We start from the raw sequence: 26,911 nt of genomic DNA on the forward strand, positions 1-26,911 counted from the left end.
AACCCCCAGCACACTAAGACTGACCTTAGGGGTAGGCTCTCGGCCCAGGAGAAGAGACTGCTCCGAATATAGATGACTGCTGCCCCTTAAATTTTTATGTCGTCAAGTACTTACAACATAAAATTTACCATTAGTGACATTTTGCACAATACTGTGCCACCACCACCACTAGGTAGATCCAGAAGAATTTCATCACTCCCTGTTGGCTAATAATATTGAGCATCTATTCATGTGCTTGTTGGCCATTTGTCTGTCTTCTAGGAGAAATGTCTATTTGAGTCCTTTGCCTCTTTTTGTTATTTGGTTGTTTGTCTTATTATTGTTGAGTTGTAGGAGTTCTTTATATATGATGGCTACTAGACCCTTATCAGATAGATGATTTGGCAATATTTTCTCCCACTCTGTGGACTGTCTTTACAGTTCTTGATAGTTTTCTTCGATGTAAAAAAAAAAAAAATCTTAATTTTGACAAGGTCTAATTTATCTATCTTTTCTTTTGGTGCTTGTGCTTTTGGTGTGGCGGCTGCCATATTTTGAGCCCAGTCAGTGTGTACTGAGCGCCATGCCCGGGCTGCATTAAATCTTCACAGCAATCCTACAGGGTGAAACCATTCTCTCCATTTCACAGATAAGGAAACTGAGGCTCCTGGAGGTGAAGGCACTAGCCCAAAGTCACCAGATAGAACTTGAACCGAATCCAGAACTTCTATTTCCCTTATTACACCTTCACTGATTCAAAATGCCGTCTGCAGACCGGCAAGTTGATTAGAAACGCACAATCCTGGGGCTCATGTGAGATGAATAAACATCTACATTTCACATGACCTTCGTGCGATTCGTGTGCACATTATACATTGAGAAGCACGGGGTTATACCACACTGTCCCTCCACCAGTGGGCAAATCCTTGAACCAACCTCAGCTATCAAGACAGCAAAACCCTATTAGATTCTCAAAAGTTCTGAGGGTGACCAGGAGGGTATAGGCGGCTCATATTAACTGAGTTCTTACTATGTATCAGGCCCTGAGCCATATACTAGAAGAATATTGGGAACACTACACATAATTCTTGCCCTCCAGGCATTCATAATCAGTGGAATCTGACAAGCAAATGAGAGCTGATGAGAAATTCCGAGGTTTAATTCTTGCAGTGTTGTTCCCACAGTGCCCTTCAGAATTTTCCTTCTTTTCTTTTTTACAAAGAAAAACACCCTGGAAACCATAGGGCAGTTGGTCTCCGCACTTCTCTCACGTTAATTCTTATCTATGTGTGAAATCGGGAAGGAATTAAGCCTCAATTTGTGCTAAGAAAGATGGATGCGGAAGCCACGGCTGGCAAATTAAAACCAAAAAGAGCCATCAGTCGGCTTAATAAGGCAAGAGAGGGGAGCAAAGAGGCAGCAAATGAGGGGCAGCTTGGGGAGGACAGATGGCCGGTGCCCACACCGTGGACAGTGTCGTCCATCTCCTCAGCCATAAGGCAATAATGATTGCTATGTTTTGGGTACCTAGTCTGTGCCAGAGTCTGTGCCAAGCCCGCGACAAGCATCATTTCACTGGTTTCTCACCACCATCCTCTAAGGGGGGTGGAATTGTTATCACCATTTTACAGTGGACTCGGGGTTCAGAGAGCTTCCGTGACTTGTGCTAGATGCACAGCAGATGCGTGCTACAGGCCAGGTTTGACCTCCAACTTAGGACAGGAAGGCAGCCGGGAGACAGACAGCCGCTGCGTGCTCTGTCCCTGGTCCTGAGAGAAGTATCAGGCTTCTAGGCTATGTCTTTGCTGTGAGTCACAGCAGGGTCCAGAGCAAAGAGAGCCAGCTACCTTTCTGTCCTCCTGCAAGTCCTTATTAGTTGGGCAGCCTTTCAACAAACATTTGATGAGAATCAAATATCTCCTAAGAACAAGAATAAGACGACCTCCTCACACTTGTGTAACTTGTGTAAAACCCAGTTCACAAATCACTTTTTAATATTTATTAGATTTGTATGATAAAAGTAGTGTATGGTTCTGGTAAAAAAAAAAATTTTCAAGACGTACAAAAGAAGGTAGGAGTAAATAATTTTATATCCATGGTCTCAATTGATCCTGGCATATAGTTCATTGGAATAGGGATGGCAGACCATTTTCTAACTTTTGTCACCTAAAATATGGTGAGCATTTCCCTATGTTCTCAAGTATTCTTTGAGAACATGGTTTTTAAAAACTATGTGAATGGAATGTATTTCTTTCACCAAGCATCTGTGAGTGGACATTCATGTTGTTTCTCATTTTTCGCTCATAGAAACAATCTAGCAGTAAACACCATCATTCATAAATTTTTTGTGAAAATCTCTATATTTTTTCTTAGGATAAATTCCCAGAACCTTAATTACTAGGTCAAAGTGTTTGAACATACTTTCTAGATTTTTCACCAACTTGCCCTTTTGAAAGGTCATAGCAGTTTGCATTCTAACCAGGCCTGAAAGCCGCCTCCAGTTTATTGCCACCTTTTATCTTGACCAATTAGGTGAATGAAAATAGAATATAGTTTAGATTTGCATTTCTTCGAGTATTAGTGGGGCTGAACTTTGAGTGCTTCCTAAGTACTAAAAGTATATTTCTTCTTTTGTCACTGCCTATGTATATCTGTCCTGATTACCATTTTATAACTAAGACTCAGGGCACAGCCAGCACCATGGAAGCATCCTTAAATCTCAGTCATTCCCTACCATGGAACACACATGATAATGGGTATAATCGTGGAATAAGATATCCTATCAAACATGATGAACCCCACCAAGGAGGACAGGGATTTTCCATGGTCTCCGTCTCCCCATCCTGTTTCCTCCCACGAAGGGATAGGGGCGGGGGTGGGGGGAGAGGAGGAAACACTTGTTTTCTCTCTCTCTCTCTCTCTCTCTCTCTCTCTCTCTCTCTCTCTCTCTCTCTCCTCTCCTCTCCTCTCCTCTCCTCTCCTCTCCTCTCCTCTCCTCTCGTTGCCCACTCACCCCTACTTTCTGGCCCCAGCGCCTTGTGGAGGGAATGTACACAACGCCACCATTGGCCGCGTCCTCTCCCCAAGTTACCCTGGAAACGCCAATGGGAGTCAGTTCTGTGTGTGGACGATCCAAGCTCCAGAGGGCCAGAAGCTACATCTGCACTTTGAGAGGCTGTCACTGCATGAGAAGGACAGGTAAACCTCTGAAGATCCCCAGCCAGCCTCATTCCCTCCCAACGGGTTAAATATGGCTAGGAATTTGGAGTCTTGAAACGGCTGAAATTCTGGCTCATGGGAGTCAAGAAAGGAAGCGATGGGGAGGATGGCAAAAAATCTTAGACACCGTCAGCTTTGATCCCATCCTTTTATGGGTAAGGAAACTGGAGCATACAGCCGGAAAGGGACTTGCCTTAGGTCACACAGCAGGATAGAGGAAAGAAGGTAATCCAGATCCCCCACAATGCACTGCCTCATTCTTTCTCCTGCACATCCCTTTTTACAATGGAACAAAGAAGGAGTGTGGATTTAGCACCTGCTCTGTGCTCAGTCACACACTAGGCTTTGTGGAAAGCAGAAGGAAAGTTGACCACGTTGGTTCTTGACATGATAAGAAGTTGACATGGAAAAACTAGATTTACCCACAGGAGATAACTAGGGGAAAGTGACCAGACTATATTTAAGTGAGAGCGTGTCTGTAGACGTTTAAGTAATAGGCCTAGAATCCATACTCTTAAGACTTGAACATTATTCCATGATCTTATGCTAGAATATTCTTGAATGTCCTTGAAAACTAAGACCTTAGCTTAGACGTGCTGTCTTAGGTTTACTTCCCTCGGAAACAGAGACATGACAAGGACGTGAGGACAATTCGTCTATTTGGGAGCTGGTCCTAGAAAGCACTGAGCAGGGAAGAAAAGGAGAGTCAATGCAGTGGCATCAATAAGCAGGTGACTGTGGGGGCAACTGGGGCTCTAGCCACTGGAGAAGTGTGTTGAGCATACCTCAGCATGGCAGAGTAAGGGAACTGGGGTATTATCTACCACCAGCACCCCCATCCATCATTGGGGTGCTCCTGGACACACTGATTCCCCAATATTGCCTCCCACCCTTTGAGCTGGGTGAGCTGCCTGATGGTCAGAGACATTGGATCTCTGGGCATATGGGTAGGGCACTGACAGCTTTTGCTACCCTTCCAGAATGCCAGAACCTTCCAGAATGCCAGATAGAGGAAAGAAGGTAATCCAGATCCCCCACAATGCACTGCCTCATTCTTTCTCCTGCACATCCCTTTTTACAATGGAACAAAGAAGGAGTGTCGATTTAGCACCTGCTCAGAATTATGGAATCTCTCAGACTTGGATCTTAGAGTTAAAGTGTCCTCGCTTCTTTGAAGCTTCAACCCTAGACAACTAACCTCTTTAGGTAGGAAAGAATTCTTATAGAAAACACCAGGACAACTGAATAGCTTACCCCACTCATGAGTCCACTTCCCTCCAAGCAGTCCAGCTTTATCCTGAACAACTCCATATCAATAAATCACTCCTTTAAAGTGTACGATGCAGAATGGGGGCTCCAAACCATGGCTTCTCTGTAGCATCAGAATGACCTGGGGAACTCTTTTTAAAAACAGATTCCCAATCTTTCCCTCTGGAAACTGATTGAGAAGCCAGAGCTGGGAGCCCTCAGTGAAGAACATGTTCTAAAACTTAGACCTCGGGTCTGCCTCTTCCGAACGGCGCTGGGGATCAACCAAGTTTATGTTTATACTAGACCGTGGGAATGAGCAGAGAGAAAGAAAAAAAGTTAACCAAAATGAGTCCTTTCTGAAAGTTATTCAAATCATGATAAATGTGCCAGACACACCGACACGTAGTTTCACTAGTAGTTTCGATGGGGCCCTGCAAAGGTCCACGAAAGATATGAGCCGGCAGCCACCAAGTGTGTCAGTAGGGACACCCAGGCAAATCAGTCCTCAAGTGTGTCAGTAGGGAAAGAAGTTTGTAGTAACTCATCAACGTTAAAGGTCAACACACACGCGTGCGCGCACACACACACACACACACATAAATGCAGACACTCACTGTACTAAAAAGAAAAGAAAAATTAACTTTATCTGTTCCACATACATTGTTGAGGAAAAAACAGCTAAAATATCACAATATATCAGTTGCAAGAGCTTAGAGCTACATAAGTCTCCACATAAGAAATGGGACCTTGACTTAAATCTTGGAAAGAGAGAGAGGATCAGGGAACCCAAAAATTCAGTAGGAGTAGTATCCCAAGATGGGAAAATGGGAGGGGAAGGAAACAAAGATGTGGAGAGAAGAATTAGCAAGTCTGTTGGACGAGGTTGGGGCTGGGGGTGGGGGGGGGGGTGGGGGCCGTGATAGAGATTCTCTGGAAAAGGAGGAAAATAAAGCTGTGAAGGTAAATTGGGGTCAGATGTTGAAGGGCTTTGAATGCCAGGCTGCTTTTATAGGCTATAGAGAGTCATGGAAGAATTTGGAGTAGAGGAGAGAAATGAAGAAATTTTCTTAAGAAGATTTTCCCCAAAACGAAGTCTTTCTAAACTCCAGTCCCATGATATGCAGCATAAAAGTGGGTTCTCTGGTCAAACATGTTTGGAAGACACCGTATAACCCGTCCCTGTCCTGGGAGATAGTAATGTCCATTAGCCAGCAAGGTACTGACAAGTCCTGCAGGCAAAATGTTGAATTTTTATTTAACCCGGCTTTTCTCAAACCCATTTGACCACACACTCTATGTGGATTTGAGACATTTTGTAGAACATAGAATATCGCTGTTCTGGGGGCGGGGGGTGGAGATTAAAGACGAAAGAGTTTTTGAAATCTCGAGGGTTTCCTCCGGAGTAATCTTCTAAGCCAAAGTCTTCAGTTCTTTAAAAAAAGGAGTCTTGGGGTATGACCCCCAAGATACAACAGAGTCAGTAGGGATTAGAAGACTGTGAAGAGGTCCCCCTCACTCTTGGAATGACCCCGGGCCTCTAGCCCAGCCCCCTCTTCATTCCAGACACAATAGACACATGGCAACATGAACAAACCATGGCTCCAACATTTATGCCTTTTGGTGACATTAGAAATTCATCTGGGCAACATAATATAAAGCCTTTTTATGGGTCACAGTTAAAAAGCTCAAAGGATTTAAAATGCTTGTTTATGACTCCATAAAAATAACTTACCAAATTTGTGTACTGTTTTCTTCTCTACTTTAACATAATTTCTTAAAAAAAACACCAAGATTGGAATCAAGTTTCAAATGGTTTTAACAAGAGTAAAAGTGAATACTGACATTTTGTCTCACATGTTTTTTATTTTTTTTTATTTTTAAAACACGTCTCATTTTTCAGGACCATTTTACCCTGTTAGAGTCTCAGAACCCACCTGTAAGATAGGTAGGAAAGACGGTATGACCCCTCCTCTCACAGGTGTGGAAACTGAGGCCCAAGATGTGTTGAGATGTGTGTAAACTCAGTTGGTGGGGAACTGGAAAGTGGAAATCAGGATTCCTGGCTCCCCACACCATGCTCTTAGGAAATGAGAGTCAGAAGCAGAGCCTGTTAGGCGTCAGATGCTTAATAAATTTGACTTGCATACCTATTCGGTCCTGGGCGTTTTATATACCCATGGTCTCTAACCCCCCACACTCGGATGCAGGTAAGATTGTGCCCATTTTACAGATGAAGAAGCAGAGGTTCAGTGAGGTGAAATGCCCTTGTCCAAAGTCACACAGCTCAGGCATTACAGAGGCAGGACTCTGTATGACTATATATATATACCACGGTTTCAGGAATGATGTCAGCCCGTTAATCCCAACTTTTCAATAAGTACAAATGATCAATATCAAGTAATTAGCCTGGTTTATTACATTGTACGTATCACTTTCCCTACCCCCTCAGACGCAATCCAGGAGTCTAGGACAAGCATTCTAGAGAAAGGAACCAGGTTCTGTAAGGGAACGCAAATGATCTGGGCAGGGAAGGGGCGGAATCAGGATTTGGGTGTGAGAACGAGGCAGTGCTCTACTCATTGCACATCCCTCCGGCTGCTGTGTGTCCGTGACCCAAAAACACCTCTCAGTGGCCCTCCTCCTTTCCCACTGCCAGGATGATGGTCTACAGTGGGCTGACCAACAAGTCCGCTCTTCTCTATGACTCCCTTCACACCGAAAGCGTCCCCTTCGAGGGCCTGCTGAGCGAGGGCAACAGCATCCGCATTGAGTTTACGTCCACCCAGGCCCAGGCGGCCGCAGCCTTCAACATCCGATTTGAGGGTGAGTGTCTGCAGGGGCCTCCCTTTCTCCTGGGGTGGCGATGTGGGAGCAGGGGGAGCATGGCGGGGCTGGGGCTGGATCCTGAGAGGTAGAAATCTGTCTGGTCAAGGATGAGGGAGGCCTAGTGGCCGGACTGACCCTTGGACTTCCAAACACAGACTTGGCTTTACTAATAACTACACCTCCCGTTTACTGAACACCTACTACGTGCCCCGTGCCTCACGGGCAGTGTGCATTTGATGCTCTCCACACTGCAAGGTGAGAGCTGTTGTTATCGTTTAGAGGAGTAAACTGAAGTTAGGGAATTGGGGTGACTTGCCCTAGACACCAGTTAGAAACAAATGGAGCTCAGACTTCTGTCCCGCTTGAGTCTGGACCCTTAAGCTCTGCTCTACTCAGTGAGAGCTTCCTCCAAGAGGCATTGCTAAGGGCACCTCCTGCTCAATCCTGGCCCTTTAAGGAAGGATGCCCGTGGGGATTGCGTGTGCCTTTGGGGGAATTTCAGTTCTGTCTTCCTTAAGTTGGTCTTTCTCTTAAACAAATGTATGGTTTCAAGTCTCAGAAATCAGGACTCTTGGGGGAAGGATCCACATGGGGTATTAAAAGGAATTGAAATACGAACACTCTGAAGGTTTGGGAGGGCAGAGAGTCTTCATCCCATTTTAAATAGGAAGAAACAACGAGACCCCAAGAAACCAAATGAATGGCGCCCGGGCCCTCAGCTAGTCAGCTAGCACCAGATCATAGAGTCCGGTACCTATTTTCCTTGGAACTCCTCTGCACGTCAAGAAGGGACCCATCTTCTGAGATACGGCTCTGTGAGGGGTGCCTGCCTCACCTGAGCTGCTTCCTCTCTTTTGAATCCCCACCCCAGCCTTTGAGAAAGGCCACTGCTATGAGCCCTACATCCAGAACGGGAACTTCACCACGTCCGACCTGACCTATAACATCGGGACCATCGTGGAGTTTACCTGCGACCCAGGCCACTCCCTGGAGCAGGGCCCGGCCACCATCGAGTGCATCAACGTGCGGGACCCGTACTGGAACGACACAGAGCCCCTGTGCAGAGGTGAGCGGCCCAGCTGCCCTCATCCCGTGGTGCCCCGGGGACCTCCACTCCCGCAGATGCAAAGGCCACAGCCCCGGTGCAGAGGCCAGTCACCCGTTTGCAAATTTAGCATTAGCTCTCACTCTCCTTTGGGGCAGGTGTGCAGCTTGTCGTGGAGAAAATTACAAAATCGATCGATTTTCAAAGGTGCCCCTTCCTCCAGCTACAGGTCTCATAGCGCACAGTTTCGGGAAAGGATTTCTGTGGCGAGTTCAGCGCCTACGTACCCGCTCTGCTGTGCGTTCTTGTCCAGTGCACAACCCACCCCACAGCTCAGGGCGGTCCTGAGCCTGATTGAAAATAGTGATAATAATAGTTGTTAACAGGAGTGCAAACACCGTGTTGCAGGCACTCTGCCAAAGGCTACATACTCACATGATCTGATTTAATCCTCATTACAACCCTTGCTATTGACCCCATCTATAGATGAGGAACCGGAAGCTGCGAAGGGACACGCCTAGGAAAGCGATGAGGGTAATTGGCGAGGGAGGGAATGGAACTCAGGGCGCTCTTTTCTCAGAGACCTGTGCTCTGAGTCCCTCTGGATGGTGTTGGCTCTGTGGAACCCTCATCTATATGGGCCCCCCGTGTCCTGCCCTCCCCTTTTCCCCATACCCAAGACCACTGAGCCCCCGGAGCCTGGCTGCCTGAGCAGCACGGAAGTAATGAAGAGAACCTTTGCTCCTGGCAGCTGCTGCCTGGATGGCGGTTGGCGTGAAATCACTGCCTCGCCGTGGTGAGGGATTGATCTCTGTATTAAATGTGCCGGTTTAACAGAGCGGAATTTATTGGTGCTTTGGCCTCTGCCACGTTGAGAACTTTCCAAAGCGGTAAACACAGAGTGGAATTTAAAGGGCCAGGCGCGGCCACATCTCTCCTTCCACGTCACAGCCGGGGTCTTTCACAGTTATGTTAACTCAGAATTACCCAGCACTTCCCTTGTGCCAGGCTCTGTGCTGTGTGTGACACCCCTGAGCTCAGTTAAGCTTCGGAATAACCCAGTGAAGTCAGCAGGGGTGTTACTTCAGTGTTACAAAGAAAGGAAACTGAGGCCCCAAGAAGTTACACGCCTTGTCACAGAGCCTGTTGGTGGCAAAGGCAAGAATAGAACCCAGGTCACCTGACGCAAGTGAGGTGACAACAGCAGGACTGGAAGGATTCTTTCAGAACTTTGAACTCTGTCCTTGGTCCTGAAAGAACTTATAACTCCACAGTCATCAACTCTCAGCTAAAGGAGGCAGGTGACCAGCCCCAGTGTAACCATCCCATGCATGTATGACTACCTGAGGTGCAGGTACCTGTCCACCATACACGATAAGCCATGACAATGTGACTTCGTAGCCCACACTCTTACCCGCTATCCCACGCTGGCTTCCTTATAAATAAAGTGCGTCTGTCTGTGTCTTACAGCCATGTGTGGCGGAGAGCTCTCTGCCGTGGCTGGGGTGGTGCTCTCCCCAAACTGGCCAGAGCCCTACGTGGAAGGTGAAGATTGTGTCTGGAAGATCCACGTAGGGGAGGAGAAACGAATTTTCTTAGATATCCAATTGTGAGTATTGATCAGTGGACCCCCAACCCAGCCAGACTGGGGAAAAAACTGGTCCTGCTTTATTCTATCAATATTAAGTAAGCATCTACTATGTGTCAGGGGCTGTGCAAAGAACTGGGGTCCCCATGGTGTAGGAAACAACATCATACGCCCAGAGAGAAAGTCTGTGCTCAGGAAGTTCTGTCTGCGAAGGAAGCAGCTATTAAATGCGGAGGTGCCCCAATTATTGCATGCTGCATCTTTGATAAGTGGTGGAAGGGGAGGTGCATGGTGCTAGAACATTCTATACCGGGGATTTAATACCAAGAGGGTCAAACAAGCCTTCCCTGGGAATCTGATGCTAAAGCCAAGAACGAAAGGATGAGTTGGAGTGAATGTCCCCAAAAGGAACAGAATGTGCAAAGGCTCGCGGCCAGAGCAAGCACAGCATTTTCAAAGGACTGAACGGCCAATGTAGCCAGAGGAGGAGGGCAGTGTAACGCTCACTCTCTGCTGCAGTACTTTACTTCCTGTGTGTCTCTCTTAATTACACGAGAAGGGCCTTGCGATCAGGGCCTGCTTTGATTCATCTCTGTTCCACACAGAGCCTGACACACAGTAGGTGCGCAGGTAATGATTACTAAATGAAGAAATGTGGTAGTGAATGGACTTACTGCCTTGCGGCTGTTTCTTGTACTTTGTAGGGGTACCTATTGGATGCTCCATCCCAAACTCCCCCTCCCGACTCCCCAGGAATCGGGACACTCACAGAAATCAGGGAAATGCCTAGTCGGCGCCAGGTGCAACAGTGATTGCTCTAAACATGTGTATCTTAGACAATTGTCCCACAAAAAAATACCCTGCCTGGTAAAGTCATTGTCCCATCATCTGGATTAGGACCACCCGCCTAGCAAGTAGCGGAGCTGAAATTTGAGTCCAGGCTGTGTGTCCGCTCATTCATGCTCTTTCGCTGTCCCATGTGAAGTTGAGAAGCAAACAGAGATAGACGGTGGTGTCTGGAGAAGCAGAAGAAAGAGCTTTCTGGTAGACCCTGACACCATGGCTGGCAGGGAACAGGATGCCAACCTCTGAAGAACCTCTCTGGATGTGTCCACAACCTCTGGGGGGTCAGTTCTCCCCACATGCCTGAAGTGCAAACCCAACAGGCTGTGAAGCAGGGCTTAGGGACTGTCTGGTTCTGCAGAGGAGCCTTGCAAGTGAAGAGGGGATTTATTTGCAAAATTGTGAGTGACTATCTTTGGAGGCTGTCTCTTAGAAACAATGGAAATGTCCTCAAAGGCTGTCCCAGGACCTCCTGTTCCAGTTGAGTCAAAAACGTACAGACACCGCTTGATACTAGACGGGGTTTTATTTCCACTGTAAAGCATGCGATGGGGCAGCCAATCCAGGAACCTGGAGCAGTGAAAGCAGAAACCCTTCCCCAAAGCCAGGCCACCATTGGCATTAGCATGGCATCAGGCGGGGGGAAGACTGTCCGTCTTCTGGTCATCTCGGCACCCCAAGTTGGAGTGTTGGCTGAAAGAGAGGGCCCCTGGCTTCCCCCCTTGGTGCCCTGACAGTGATCCCTGAGCAACCCCGAACCCGCCATTTGGCTTCTCTGGGCTTCACATTCCTTCTCGGCAAAGCGGTAGGTTGCCTTGAGCTGAGAGGATGCAAACTCAAAGTCTTACAGGACCAGGCAGGTCACATCAAGTGGGAATGGGAGCTGGTGTTGCCCGTTCGACCAGCCTCATAGGCAAGAACAATTTGGAGTTGTCCTAGACCAGCGGAAAGCTGGTAAATGTTCCATCCCCGGCTTTCTTGGCAAGTGGGTGGGCGGGGAGCAACAGCCGGATGTGCAGCATTTGCCAGTTTCCATGGTTTAAACACCGCCACCATGGCCGGTTGTAAGCTACCCACATGTCGAATGCCTGGGCAATTAACAGTCGGCTCAGAGGACCCACGTGAGCCTCCGGCTCCAACGCACTCACGGTGAACTGGATCCTTCTCCTCCGCTCACACCCTGTACCACTGCCCTCTGTACGTCCTGTTGATTTTACTCCAGAGTCAAAATATGCCCAGAGTTGTCCAAGCACCTCTGACGCCTCCACTGCCACCGCCATGGTCCAAGCCACCACCAGCTCATCCCAGGACTGTTGCAGAAGCCTTTTCATTTTTGTTCCCTCGGGGGCTATTTTTAACCCAGGATCGCTATTTTTAACCTGAGCGATCCTGTGAAAACCTAAGGTGGATCAATATCATGCTCTGCTCAAAACCCTACCCTAACTCCACGTTCTATCCAGAGAAAAAGCCAAACTGCTTACAAAAGGCCCTCTGTGTTCAGGCCCTGGGTACATCTCCTATTTCATTTCTTTCCACTCTCCTCCTTGGTCTCTCCATTTGGCCACGCTGGCCTCGGTGCTGTTCCACAAACATACCCCAGGGCCTTTGCACTGGTTCTTCCCCACCGCCACCACCCCCACCAGAGTGCTCCGCTCTGAATATCCACATAGCTCGGCTCACAGATCACCTTCTCCGAGATGCTCCCCAACCCCCTTCCCTTAGTTGGCCTTTCCTGTCACTCTCAATACTCTTCCCTTGCTTCACGTTCCCCATAGCTCTCACCACTACCCAATACACCACACTTTGTCCTATTTGTTGAAGTATTTCAACCCCTACTTCCTCCACCTAGAAGGTCACCTCCATGAGAACAGAGGGTATTTTGTTGTTGTTGTTTGATTCATGGCTGTCATCCCCATTTGTAGGTCAGTCCCTGGCCCATAGTAAGTGCTCAATAAATAAGAGTCAACGAAATAAAGGGAACTTGTCATGGTCCTATGGCCATGAAGTTTCAAAGCCAGAATCTGAACTCAACTGTACATCCGGCTGGCTATGATGCACCAGGAGGACGGGCGGGGGAGTCAGCAAAATAGGGGAGGAGCCTCTGGAAACGTCACCTCCCTTTATCAATAAACCCACATTTATTACATCACACGCAACCTGGTTAAGAAATAACATCTTGGCTAAAAATTATCGAACAAAGTAACCATAGTGGGAAGACCTCCGAGAGGTTTTATGGAGTGATAATACCCAAGGGTTTGCCATCACAGACTTAGAATTAGGCTCTAGAGTGGGGGGACTTCAGAGGTCCCCCGACCCAATGAGGCTCGAATCCACCGGCAGAGTTTGGAGACCAAGGGGGGTGGGGTTAGGGTTGTTCATGTTGTTCTTCTGGATAATCTGGGCAGTCGATGTTAAGCCCAGGTGATGCGCTAAGCCAAGATGCTAGGTGAAGGTGAAGGTGGGACCACAGATAGGCTCCGAGGTGGGGCCAACGGGGAGGCTAGGCCCACACCCCGCTCCCCCACCCAGGGCAGCTTTTTCTTCCTCCATGGGGCACACAGCCAGCGTCATCGCAGGGCCTTAGGATTTGAAGTGACATCAAAATCAATTCAGTCCAGTTTCAATCACCATGGACATGTTGTGAAGACTGTAATTTTTGTCACTGAGCAAGTTCCATTTGCTCCCACACTCATTGATTGTGCATCCATGTGAACAAGGCACTGGCTGGGCTCTGGCAGTGAACAAGACAGAGGCAGCCCTGCCTCTGGGGAACCCACACTGGAAGCTGACGTGGCACAGCAAGAGGAAATGCAGCGGCTCTCAGGGCTTGGAATGGGGGAGGCGAGCCTGGTGTAGGACATGGAGAAAAAGCTTTCCTGAGAAAGCGACGCCTAAGGCAGTGGTTCTCAACAGGGGCGATTTTGTCAAGTCCTAGGGGACACTTGGCAACGTCTGGAGGCATTTCTGATTGTCACAATTGGTGTTGGGGGGAGGTGCTACTAGGATCTAGTGGGGAGAGGTCGGGGTGCCGCTAAACAGCCTGCGATGCACAGGACAGCCCCCACCACAAAGAATTAGCAGACCCAAAACGTCAATAGTGCCCAACTAGAGAAACCCTTATATGAACTGAAAGACAGATAGAAGATGGGCAAAGATGGAGGGGAACAGCGTTTCAAGCGAAGGGAACAGCATGTGCGAAGGTCCAGAAGCAGGAAAGCCCAACTCTCCTCTCCTTGGCCCATCATATCGAGTATTTGCTGAGCACTTAGTACAGCCCAGGGGCTCACATCCCAGGCACCTTCACAACAAGTACATGTAGCGGATTCTATTATTACCTCATTTTACAGATGAGTAAACTGAGGCTCCGAGATGTGGAAGAGTGTGATCACACGGCTGAGAACTGGCAAAGCAAGGACTGACACCCTGCTCCCTGCGTGTCCAGGGTCTGGGATCCTCCCAGCCCTGGACAGGAGCTGGAGGAAGCCCCGATTAGCAGGAGCTTCGTGACACAGGAGGGGCGGCATCAGTGAAGGACTGCAAGGTGGTGGTGGAATCAGGCAAGGCCTTGAAGGCCACACTGGGGAATCTGGACTTGCCCAAACCAGATAGCAGTTAAGGGGATTAAAGCTTTGCAGAAGGGAGCCGAGTCCTGCAATCACCAGCCCGAGGCTTTCTCTGGCAAACTCTGGCACACACTTGGCAGAGTGGCATCTGGACTTGGCACCTCCTTCCTCCCCCAGAGGGAGTGAAAATAGCATCTCACCAGCGAGGGTTACGTGAGGCCCAAGAGCTGCTGGGTTTAATTTATCTCTCTTGGTTTCCGCTGACAGTTTTAGTAAACCAATTTGGGTTTGATAGTAAAAATAATTCTGTCCTCAGGGCCCCTCAGCCCTGCCTAAGTGTTTGCAATTGTTATTTATCACAGTGGCGAGGCGGAAGGCGTTTGCCCTGCAGACTGAGCTGGGTTGGGTGGCCCATAGCAGGCGCCAGGCAGTGTTTGCTGAGTCATGAGGACACAGCCACATGTGCCAGGCGAGTGGGGACTTTTTCCTCCCTCGCCTACTGGGCAGGTCTGTTGATGCTGTGGGCATTGAAGATAATGGTTGTGACCAGCCACTGTCTATGAGGGACCTACTATGTGCTGGGCCCTGAGTTGCATAATTTATATCCATAAGCAATAATGGACGTGAACATTATTATATAGACATAATAATTACATAATATAGAGCTAATGTGAGTAGAGATAATTACAGAGGGGTGATTATCCAAATTAGAGATAATGTATGCAAAAGCGCATTGCATGGGGTATGGCGCAGAGTTGGCGCTTCATAAATGGAGATTACGATTACCAAGAATCCTTATAAGGCAGATATTATCATCATTTTATGGATTTGGAAATGACGGCACAGAGAGGTTAAGTGGCTTCCTCAGATCACACAGCTAGTAAAGGACAGGGCCAGGGTTTGCATACACACTGTAGCCTCCACTTCACTCATTGACTTAAACTGCCTTTTGGGGGACCAGCTATAGCCTCAGTGATGAAGCAGGAAGGTTCCCAGGCCTTCAGCGATTCAAAATTCAGGAAGGGAAAGTAGGGCTATAAACAGACAACCTGGCAAGATGCAAAGTGCTATGGATGGTGGTGTGGAGGTGGGGAGGTTGCAGGTGCTGGATTTATCTCTGCGGGTTTTGCAAATGTCACAGAGACGGTGACAGCCAAGTAGAATCTTCAAGAGTGTTAGTTGGCCAAGCTGTAATGGGGGAAGGGCCTTCCAGGAGGGGCCCAGGTGAGCAAAAGATTCAAGCAAATGAAAACAGTGACCGTTGGGCACCAAATGGATGCCTGCAATTATAGCATTAATTAGGACCATCTGCCTAGCATTGGAGGTGGGAAGGGAGGGTGCATAATCTTAAGATAAGTTGGGATCCCCTAGGCCAAACCTTCATCCCCCAAATACCTAGTCCCTAACCCATCATAAGCCTCCCAGCTCTGCCACGAATCTGCCACGTACTCTAAAGCACAACTGACCATGAAATGTTTTAAATCCTTAAGGATGTATTAAATCTCTATGTGTCTCTATATCTATCTAGCCATCTATTAGATTGGTGCAAAAGTAATTGTGGTTTAAAAGGTTCACAACAACTGCAAAAACCGCAATTACTTTTGCACCAACCTAATATCTCTCTATTTCACGACAAAGGAGAGTAAAAGAACCAAGACATTGTTGGTGAAGGCATCATAGGATGGAAGGGCTAGGAGGGGCCCAGAGAGGGGAGGTAACTTACCTAGCATCACACAGCAAGTCACAGTTAGGAGCCGAAAGACAACCGGACTGTGGCTGCAAAAGCTGAGCAGAGAGACCATCACGTTGAAAATGCCACATGGCGGAGGAGTCGCGAAACCATCTAGAGTCAACGAGATTTGCGTTTAAATTCTGACTCAGCTGCTCACCAGCTCTGTGGCCTCAGGCAGGTTACTGAAGGTGGAGATGCCTGCCTCACAATAGGATATTTTGTTCACGTTCTCCCCAGTGCATGGCACACTTCAGTACTCAATAAGTAGCTGTTGGATTTTTAAAAGATATGGTGAGTGTGTACGTTAATTAAATAACGTGTAAAAGCTCTTAGTAAGGTTTCTAGCATAAAATAGGCAAATAACCACAACGAACACTATTTTCACCCCCATTATATGCCAGATTTTATGCTAAATACTTAGCATGGATTATTTCATGGCCACTATTATCAACATTTCCACCATCATCGAAATCCGTGCCTAACTTTCATTAAGCACTTACTATTTGCTAGTTGCCAAGTGCTTTATGCATATTAAATCATTTAACTTTTACAAAGAAACCTATGTGGTATCACTATGATGGTCCCATTTTTACCGATAAGGAAACTGAGGTTCAGAGAGCGATGAAGTCGCATGCCCAAGGTCACACAGCTAGGAAGAGGCCAAGTCAGGACTCGAACCTAGGTCTCTGGGGCCAACGCCAGCACTATACCACCCAATGAATGGTAGTGAGATGCTCCACAAGGGAGAAAGCCCTTGCCCCATGCACAATGGCAAATGTCAGAAGAAGACACTGAGGATCAGAGTGGAGTCCACCACTTCCTGGGTTCCTATTACAAATATGCGTATATCTTTGGAAGAAAAAAGTTTCAGCCAAGCTCCAGCTTGCCTGAGTATTGCCTGGCTCCAATGCAGAGCCCAGCCCCAAATATCTCCCTATTTATGGGCTCCAGCACAGTTCTCTAACCAGGAAATAAAAGGACCTAATAACAAACTCCAGTAACCATATGATTGATAGCTGCAGAATATTTCTCTTCAGCTGCTGCCAACCTGCTCTGTGCTAAGTTAATTCCAAGCCCTAAAAATTAAGTGCCTTGTCCCGGAGCACTTCAGTCCTTCAGAGATATAGCTGTTTGGGGCTGCAAGAATTCCGCTTGAGAGCCAGACAAGAAAGGAGAGTCAAGAGTCGAGGGTAGCCTTGTTCCCAGGAGCACAGATTTCCATACACCAGGAGAAATCCTGGGAGCAAAGGCCACAGCAGAAATAAAAACCTCCCAATCCATTAGCGGAGGGAGATAGGGTTTCCCCAGCACCAAAAGTTCTAAGGAATCCAAGAAGGAACAGCAAATTTCATAGAGCCCACATTCCATCATGCTGCAGATGAGGAAACTGAGGCCCAGAGCTGGGAAGAGACTACCCCCAGACCGTTTTATTCGTCAACGATTGCTGCGTAACTAATTACCTCAAACTCAGGATAAAATGGCAAGCTTGCAGCATCGCTTACGAGTCTACAAGTCAGTGAAGAGGTTTTTGTGGTCTCAGCTGGTTCACTTGTGTCTGGGGGCAGCTACAGATTGGGTAGGTGGCTCTGTCCCTTCTCATGTATTTGGGGTAAATTAGGGTCAGATGGTCTAGGCAGGGCTGGACTGGGATCGCTCCTCTCTTTTCAGGTGTCTCTCATCCTCCAACAGCTAACTCAGGCTTCTTCCCTTGGTGACTGGCCAGGGTTCCAAAACCAAGAGCAGACGCATTCAGCGCCTCCTGAACCTGAACTAGGAATTGGCACAGCGTCATGTCTGCCATATCCTGTGGCAAGCCACAAAGCAAGGCCAGCCCAGATTCCAGGGGTGGAGAAACAGACTCCATCTCTTGATGGCAAATACTTGGAAGCCTCAGTGCAAAGGGTGCAGACGCAGAGAGGGGCAGAGTTTTGAAACCATTTTACACTCAAGTTACCACAGCCAAAGAAGAGGTCAGAACTCAGGTCTCCTGGCTCTAGTCCAAAGCACCAAATAATATCACCATGTTTGCCAATGACCCTGCGAGTGGCCACTATTGCCCCCATTTTACAGATGAGGAAACCGAGGCTCAGACAGGTAAAGCAACTTGCCTGCGATACCCCCGTTAAGAAGTGAAGCAGACAAGATTTGCATCTAAGGCTTGGTGCCTGGCATTTGGAAGGCGCAGAAAATGTTTCCTTCTCTACGTGATGCTTTCCACATGTGGGAGGAATACTCTAGAAAGATCCTGAGTTTTCTCTGAAAGAGGAAAAGGCTTTTCCTTGTGGGAGGAAGTCTTGGGTTCAGGTCCGAACTCTCCCACTTATTGTCCGTGTGACCTTTTTGATAAGTCACTTCACTTCTCTGAGCCTCCGTTTCCTATCTGTACAACGTAGGTAATAATACTACCTACCACCTCTTTGACTTTCTGAGAAAACGAAACATTTGGCAAGGGTCCTGACACGTGACACATGCTCAATAATTTAGTTGGCAGCTGTGGTGGTGATGATGGTGAAGTCCTTCCATGGTGGGTGCACAAACTGAACTACACATGCACACACGCCGTGCATGTACAAAGGTTGAACGTGACAGTGAGGAATGTAGTGGCTTCCACCAAAGGTGCGAACGCGGGATCCCACCTGATGGCGTACTCCCCCTCCCCCAATGTGCCAGGACTTGTCGTCGTCACTGGTAACTTGGACACACAAGTTCTAGGATGGGTCCTCCCTCAACACCTGCCGGTTTTCTGCTCCTCGGCCACGCCAGGCTCCTCCCAGCCTTGGGGATTGCAGGAGCATCTGTGGGAGGGGACGTGCCCCCGTCTCAAGCTGGTACATTGCCTTGCTGGTGGATACCTGTGAGCGCAAGGCATTTAGATGAGGTTAGATCTGACATCCCAGGGAGCCACGACTACTTGCCTTATGAACCCCTCATATGCAGTGGCCTTGTGCCCTTACTCCTGGGCAAGTGTTTATGGAGGGCGCTCTGTATGGCTGGTGTTACGTTGGAGTTTCTGAGGCTCAGAGATAACAAGAACTCCATGGACTGAGCCCTTACTGTACCAAACTGTTCTGAGCGCATTCCCTCTGGGAACTTGTTCTCTAAACCACCAATGCGTTCACACGGTGATGTTCCCCGTGCCACAGATGAGGACATGGAGACGCGGAGGGGCTCGGTGGCTCGCCCGCTGGACGTGTGGGTGCCAGGGTTCGGACCCGCCCCCTGTCACGTCTCAGCCCTGCCTCATGAAGTGGAACCCACGTTATCACGATGGCAGCCAGCCTCCCTTTGAGAGTTGTAAAAAAGCAGTGACATGCTCAGACCTGCAGTTTAGACAGCACACCCTGACAACAGGCACAGGGTAGAGGGAGGAGTCAGGAGGTGAGGCAGGGGGCAGAGGCCCTGACCGTGGTCCTGTGACGGCTGTGGTCCTGTGACGGCCGTGTCCTGTGACGGCCGTGGCAACAGAAGCCCCTGCTCACCTGTGTGGTGCCTCCTAGGGAGGACTCACGCTTTGTTTTGGCCTGGAGGACGGTTCCCACACGGAGCCCACACTGCCGAACTTGGGCTTACGGGGAGTCATTTGACAGCTCGGATGAGCCACATGAAGGCTTTACAAGGTGAGGCCTGAGAGGACGTGTCATAATGGGGATTCAAAACGACAGGAAACATATCCAGCGGCTGTCAGCTCCTGCTGGGGAGGGCTCCCTCTCTTCTTCCTCCAGCAATGCGCAGCCCTGGACCCACTTTTCTCTGCACACATACCAGGCACACCACACCACACACACACACACACACACACAAAAAAAAAAAAAAAAAAAAAAAAAAATCACACCACCCACCTCACATCACACACCAACTCACACAACACACACATACCATACCACATATACCAACAACCACACACAACATACACACACACACCACACACCAACAACTCATACCACACACCTCACATACACACCATACCACACACACCAACAGCACATACAATGTATACCCAACACGTACAGGTACACACCACATACACACACCACAAATCCCAATCCACCCTTAATTTTACTCTAATTTAATTATACTTTAATTATGCTCTCTTAAGGTTCGTTCCTGCCCCCTGACTTAGAGGTCCCTAAAATGAAGAAGGCCTGGGGTCCCACACACTAATTTTATAAATTTGGGGAAACACATCCTGAAAGAGGAAGAGATGTGGGCATTGCCACACAGGAAAGTCGCAGAAGGACCACAGTCTGCCTGTGGTCACCCTTGGGTCTGGGAAACCCAACTTCACCAACCTCTATCTGAATCTTTATAGCCCCAAACAGACCCCTGAATTGCTACCAAATGAGGGAGTAGGGAAAATACGGGGTCCCACCTTCTGAATAGCAGGAAAGCATGAAATATTTTGTCCATGACCGTTGTTAAGTAATTTTTTTTACAATTCATGGATTCTGAGATTTTCATCTGGGGTCAGTGAGCCCCAGGCTGGGCAAACAACTTCTCTATCATCATAGAGCGAAGAAGTGGCATAGGAGGGACCTGTCACTGAGATCTCCTCCTGACACCAGATTTTGCTGCCATACTACCTGCCACAGCCTCCTCACCTCTTAGCAGATGAGGTAGCTCATTATAAATATTTTTATAATGAAAGATGCTTTTTAAATTGAATTCCTAGATCTAATTATGTCATTTATAGCTTTCAACAATATCATCCCCAATTTACAGGTGAGAATACTGAGGCTCAGAGAGGTTAAGCCGCTTTCTCAAGGTCACCCAGCTAGAAACCACCACATCCAGGATTCTTCGCACTGTATCTCAAGATGGAGTGAAAACAGCAGGGTGGTTGAGGACGGATTTCTTTGTAGGCAAAGCAGCTGGGAACTGTTGGGTTTCCCGGGTCCACAGTGCTGGGTATGAAATGTCATGTCGTTGACCTTGACAAAGCTTTGCCTGCCATGTTCTGAGATGACTCCATCCAGGGATGTGGAAATGAGAAGCAGCTTAGGCCATGGAATGGTCTCAGAGGAAACACACGTCCAGCACGGGGCGGGGGGGTGGGGTCTCTTTCTTCTGCTTTTTCACTTTGAGGATAAGAGACGTATTGATTGAAAAGGGGAGAAAGGTGAAGGGAAAGGAGAAACTAAGAAAGAAGAAAGGCGGTGTAGAACAGAGACTGGGTCTCCTGCACACTGAAACGTCACAGCAGCCGCTTTCAGTCCCGGCTGCCGTGCAATCTCCTGGGGAGTTTTAAGTGACACTGACAACCTGGTCCCTCCCCCCAGAGATGCTGAGGTCTTGCAGGTCTGGGGTGCGGCCTGGGCATCATTGTCTGCAGTTTTTAACCTCCCCGATGCAGCCAACGGAGAACCCCTGGGTGAAGCTGGGTTCTGCGTGTGACATAGAGAAGCACTTGGTAACTATGGGGTGGGGAGGAGAAGAAGGGAGGAAAGAAGACGGGGAAGAAGAGGAAAAGGGGAGGAACAAAGAAGGACATAAGAAAACTGTTCATTTTTTTGTGCTCTCAGATGTCCTTTTCGGGAGCCAAAGAGATTGGTGTTCTCCCTGGAGTTGACATGCTTTCTTGTGCTGTCTGCCATTTTGCCATTTCACCAAATTAAATTGAAACCAAATTAGCACTGGACCAAAGGGCCCCTCTGCAATTCCACAGGGCTGAGCAGTGTCTGAGCTGACTGTGTGGCAGCGTGAAGGGCCAGAGGCCTTGGGATCTGGGCCTTTCTGGGTTTAGTTTACTCCTCTGTCAAATGGGAGTAGGAACCTTTTCTCGGACCCCTCGCTAAGGGGATTCGATGAGAAAATGGATACAAAGGAATTCTGAGCAAGTCATTTTTTAAATGGCTTTCAGAAAAACACGTGTTTTATCAAAGTTGTATTGCACCTACAACTGCATTTATGGGGCTTTGGTTCTCTTTTTTTCTTTAGTTAAATCCTATGGTATAGTTAATCACCATCCCTACTGATTCGTGAAGATCCTGCCTTAACTGCAAGACAGACTTTTCTTAAGAAAGTCATTCAATCCCTCCACGCCTCAGTTTGCTCATCTGGAAAACGGAGATAAAGTCACCATCATGCATTCATGTAAACAACATTTATTTCACCCTTGCCAAGCACTGCACTGGGCTTCGGGGATATGCGGGTGAAGAGTACGTGGTGTCAGGGAGCCTGCAGCCCTGTGTGAACGCTGGCACAGGCGAATGTGATTCAGTGCTGAGGCTCTGCCTTCCCACTATATAGGTTTGGGTCCTGGCTCTCCTGCATGACCAGCTCTCTGAGCTTTAGACTGTTTCATTACCCTGGGTGCCTCAGTTTTCTCAATATGTGAAATGGGTGACAATAGTAGTTTTTACAGCATTTGAGGATAAAATGAAATGGTACGTGTGACGTGCTTCGACCAGCTCCTGGCACGTAAGAAGCCTTACAGAGAACCTGCCCTAGTTATTATATAGCTGCAAATGTAGGGTGGTGTAGGGGGGCACAGAGGGACCTTGAGGAATTAGTAAACTGTTGTCAAGCAGAGAGATGAGGCGAGGTATTCCAGATAGAGGGACCAGCACGGCCTACGGCAGGTCTAGGGACACCCAAGGGTCTGGGGTACGAAGATGTTTGAGACAGCAAGTGTGTGGGGGCCTGGCTGTCGACCTCCTGGAAGTCCTGGAAGGCCGAGAAACTGGATTTTATTCTGTGAGCTCATGTTTGCTATTTCCACAGTTCAATTTATATCACCAGTGACTTTTTCCTTCCTTAAATTGCATATAAATTGGCATGCCTTTTTCTCTCGGTTCACTCAAAGCAAAATAATGTCCATGAAATTAGAAGTTTGATGTGCAAACCATATATTTGCTTATTTTTCTAATTCACATTTAAATAAATACATAACCACTAGACATTTTCAAATATGTTTGTCTACCTAAAATCATCTTGCAAACACCACTGGGCAAAGCCTTTTAAAGGCAAGATTTCTAGGCAAAGGTCAGGTGTTGGTTTAGAAAGAAATAAAGAAAAGCAGGGTGGCTTGGTCATCATTTCTTTCTACGCCTTCTGTGGAATATTAACTCCAGCTCCACAGTTACAAAGCTCACCTGCCACCTTCCAGGCACATCCAGGCTCCTGATTGGTTGGGGGAAAGGGGGTGTTAGCCGCCCATACCATGCTTAGGCATACACTGCCCTCTACTGGCCAAGTAAAGAATTGCTTCATCAGAAAAAAAGCATGCTAATCTGTCAGATTCAAATTTGCATTCTGTCCTCACCTCTTTGGCTCTCTAGACCAAAGTGGAAAGCAATAATGAGGATCCCTCAGGCCGTTTTTACCCTTTTTGAAGAGGTAATACATTAATATGATTCAAAATCCAAAGGTGTTAAGGGGTGTGCTGTGCAAATTGTTTCCCACCTTTCCCCAAAAAACAGCCCCCTCTCCTGTTCCCCTCCCTCGAGGGAACCACTAGAACTAGTTTCTTATGCATCCTTCCCAGCCTCGTTTTAAATATTTCACAACAACATAAGAGAAATCTCGTATCTACCAAAATAAAACCACCCAGACGATGTAACTAGTTTAACACTGATTTTATTATATACTCTGTTATACATGATCAATAACGGCAACAAAATTAAATAAATGTAATTGTTCGCAAGAGATGTATCAGGTTTAGGAGACAAAATCTTTTTAAAACAGGGAGGCTGTAGAAAGAAGAAATATTATCTTGGTAGGGGAAAAAATGTCGGAAATAATGGATTTAATCAAATAAACTTGAGCGACGATGTCGTAAGAGCAAAAGATGTGCCAGGATGAGAGGAGCAGTCAGATGGGGCTTCCTCATCTTGCAGATTTTATCTGTAATTTTTTTTTATTCACATTTTCTGATACAAGACTGAACCCAGGCACACTTATTGGAGACGCGTGTCCATGGCTTTCACAGAACGTCGTACAAAATAGTGGACCCCTTTCTCAGCCTCTGGCATCCAACAGAACTAGGTTTGAATCCTAAGTCTGACTTCTATGTAACCTTAGGCAAGTGATTTCTCCTGGGTGAGCCTCAGTTTCCTTATCTGTAAAATGGAGACGATCGTCTTAGTTTGTGGGGTTGTTGTTGTTTGAGTGCTTAATACTCAAGAGGCGGCGTGGTTGTTATTCAAAAGCTAAATGAGGATTTGAGGAGATCTTGTCTCAGATATCCGGTGGGACCAGTGTTTTAACTGCCCTGAAACAGGGAGGAGCTGAAAAAGGACATCAGAAGTGCTGCTCAGGCTATGGAAGGGGCCAAGGAGGTGCCTGGAGCAAGGTCAAGTTAGGGAAGGAGAGGAAGCCAGAGCCCCATTGGTCAATGGCGTGGGCTGGCATTGGGATGGCTCATCAGGCGTCTAGAGGCGTCCTGGTATCAGGCTTGATTCTGATGACCTTCATATCTAAGGAGAATGGAGGGTGTAGTCAATAGGGGCCCAGGAGGTAGGTGGGGCGGAACTCATTTGGGGTCTCCCCAATCATTTAGGGCTTTCAGATTAACCCCTGAAAGCAGCCAGGAGGAGAGGAGTCCTTGCTCCCAAGGTTGACACACGTGAGAGTCCGTTTGGGGACAGGACCCCAGGCAGGAACGGAGTCAGAGGCACGGTCTTCCTTGGGCTGGCGTTGATTCCCCCAACACACACTCAGCACCATAGTGAGAGAGAGGGACACAGTGGCGAGTGGGACGTCAGGGAGCTTCTTGTCTAGTGTGGACATGCTCACGACCATTGGAGCACTGAGTGCTGAGCTCCATCGGAAGGGTGAGCAAAGAAGGAGCTCCCAGACCCGACTGAGGGGACTCTATGCATGAGAAAATCACAGGAGATTGAGACTAAAGGATGGTGGAGGTTGCCCAGGTCTAGTGAGGGAAGTTATTCAAGGCAGAGGAAATGGCACGCGGAAAGCCCCACAGGTGCTTCTACATTCTTTGGCGAGATTGACAAGTAATTCAGTCTGGCTGGAGTGTAAAATATTGGGTTGGAATGGATAGTGAGCGATGAGGCTGCGGGGAGAAAAGGGATTGCAAAAAATGGATTCACAGGGGCGGCCGGATGGCTCAGTTGGTTAGAGCGCAAGCTCCGAACAACAGGGTCGCCGGTTCAATCCCTGCATGGGATGGTGGGCTGCGCCCCCTGCAACTAACGATTGAACTCAGTGACTACACTTGGAGCTGAGCTGCGCCCTCCACAATTAGATTGTAAGACGACTTGGAGCTGATGGGCCCTGGAGAAACACACTGTTCCCCAGTAACATAAAATAAAAATAGACTCACAGAGCCTTGAAGCAAGGATCAAAATTTGCACTTTACCTTGAGACAAGGCACATTGTTTTTTTTCATCGAGGTGACAGTCACACAACATAACAGTTAACATATACCATTCGGTGGTATTTCGTACATTCACAGTGCTGTGCAACCAACCCCTCTAGCTGGTTCCAAAGCATTTGCATCATCCCCCAAACAAACCCCATGTCTAGTAAGCAAGCACTTGCCATTCCTCCCCATCCCTCAGCAGCTACCAAGTTTCTTTCTGTCTCTATGGACTCACCTGGTCTGGATATTTCTTATACGTAGAATCATATAATATGAGGCCTTTTGTGACTGGCTTTTTTTTTTTCACTTAGCGTACATTATTCAAGGTTCATCCATGTCATAGCATGATCAGTGTTTCATCCCTTTTCATGGCTGAATAATATTCCATTGTCTGGGTAGACCATGTTTTGCTTATCCATTCATCTGTCGAGGGAAAGGCCAGATTTGTGTTTCAGAGGGAGTCATCTGGCTCCTGATGGCAGAGGGTGGGGGTCAGGAAAGGATGGAGTCAATAGGCAATGCCGTCCCGTAGTCCGTCTTACCGTCTGCAAGACAACGGAGAACAGCCAACGGCAATGACTGAAGAGAGAGGGGTAGACGGAAGTTGAGGTCTGCTGGCAGGAACTCAAGGCCCTGTACCCACGGAAAACCTTTCCCTCCCGCAGCTAAGAGGTACTGGTGCAGGCAGAGGCTGGCCCTGGGAAACTCGATTTTCCTGTGAAATTTTCCCTGAGGGGATCCTGCTCCACCCAGTTCCCGTGGTCGGTGCACACCCATCCGCCTGCCACCAGCTCTCCATCTGCCCTTTGTTCCGGTGTCAGACTGCCATCCTGCTGGATCTGGCTAACATCTCACTTCATCCCTCAGCAGAAAGCCTCCCTTTGCCCTGTGGCCACTCTCCAATCTCTCGGCATTTGAAGTCCCTGCATTTTCCTCCTAGCTGGAAGCACTCCGTGTATCAAATACAGCTGGATGGGCAAGAGAAAAGTCAGGCTCGTCTTCAGGTTGGGGGAGGAGGGATGTAAATTACCGGCTTTTGTAAAAGATCACGGGAACCAGCCTGTCAAGAAGGTGCCTTGCAAAGGGTACAGCAGAGAGTAAACGTATTCTTTCTCCCACTGCCCCTTCACGCATGTTCTCCATATTTTTGTTAGTTTCTCAGGAGGAAAGCTTAGTTCTTGCGGTTCTTCTGGTCACAAGTGCAGTTCAGTCTAGGAATCACATAGCTCTAAACAGTATTCATTTTTAAACTTCACCTCTCCCTCGGAAGGGCTCCTCAGGGGGGGATTTCTGTCGTGAGAAAGGGCCTGGAGGGCTGCTTTTTTCTCACAAGAAAGCCGAACTTGTCGACACTGTTATGTTATGGAAGATACAGAATGCTGATTTTCTTTCTTTTTTTGTTTCTTAAGGGGAACTTGATGCAGGCAAAGCCTGTTGAGCCTGGCTGCTCTGGACTTTCCCCTCTGCTGGATCCCATCCCTCTTTCAGGATGGGGACACTTTTAAGGAGACCCACAGTGGCTGCCTTCTTCAGGGTTCACATC

General features: G+C 48.0%; 1 protein-coding gene across 1 annotated transcript in view; it reads left to right on the forward strand.

The window, feature by feature from the left end:
* The window catches only part of SEZ6L (seizure related 6 homolog like), a 177,179-nt gene that overhangs the window by 118,266 nt on the left and 32,002 nt on the right, over positions 1 to 26,911 (forward strand). The window contains exons 9-12 of the mRNA XM_033098415.1: positions 3,012 to 3,177; positions 7,106 to 7,272; positions 8,147 to 8,341; positions 9,791 to 9,929. Coding sequence (XP_032954306.1) covers positions 3,012 to 3,177; positions 7,106 to 7,272; positions 8,147 to 8,341; positions 9,791 to 9,929 — 667 coding nt within the window. The remainder of the gene's footprint in view (positions 1 to 3,011; positions 3,178 to 7,105; positions 7,273 to 8,146; positions 8,342 to 9,790; positions 9,930 to 26,911) is intronic.

The sequence above is a fragment of the Rhinolophus ferrumequinum genome, chromosome 25 (assembly GCF_004115265.2).
Source record: "Rhinolophus ferrumequinum isolate MPI-CBG mRhiFer1 chromosome 25, mRhiFer1_v1.p, whole genome shotgun sequence".
NCBI classification, from domain to species: domain Eukaryota; kingdom Metazoa; phylum Chordata; class Mammalia; order Chiroptera; family Rhinolophidae; genus Rhinolophus; species Rhinolophus ferrumequinum.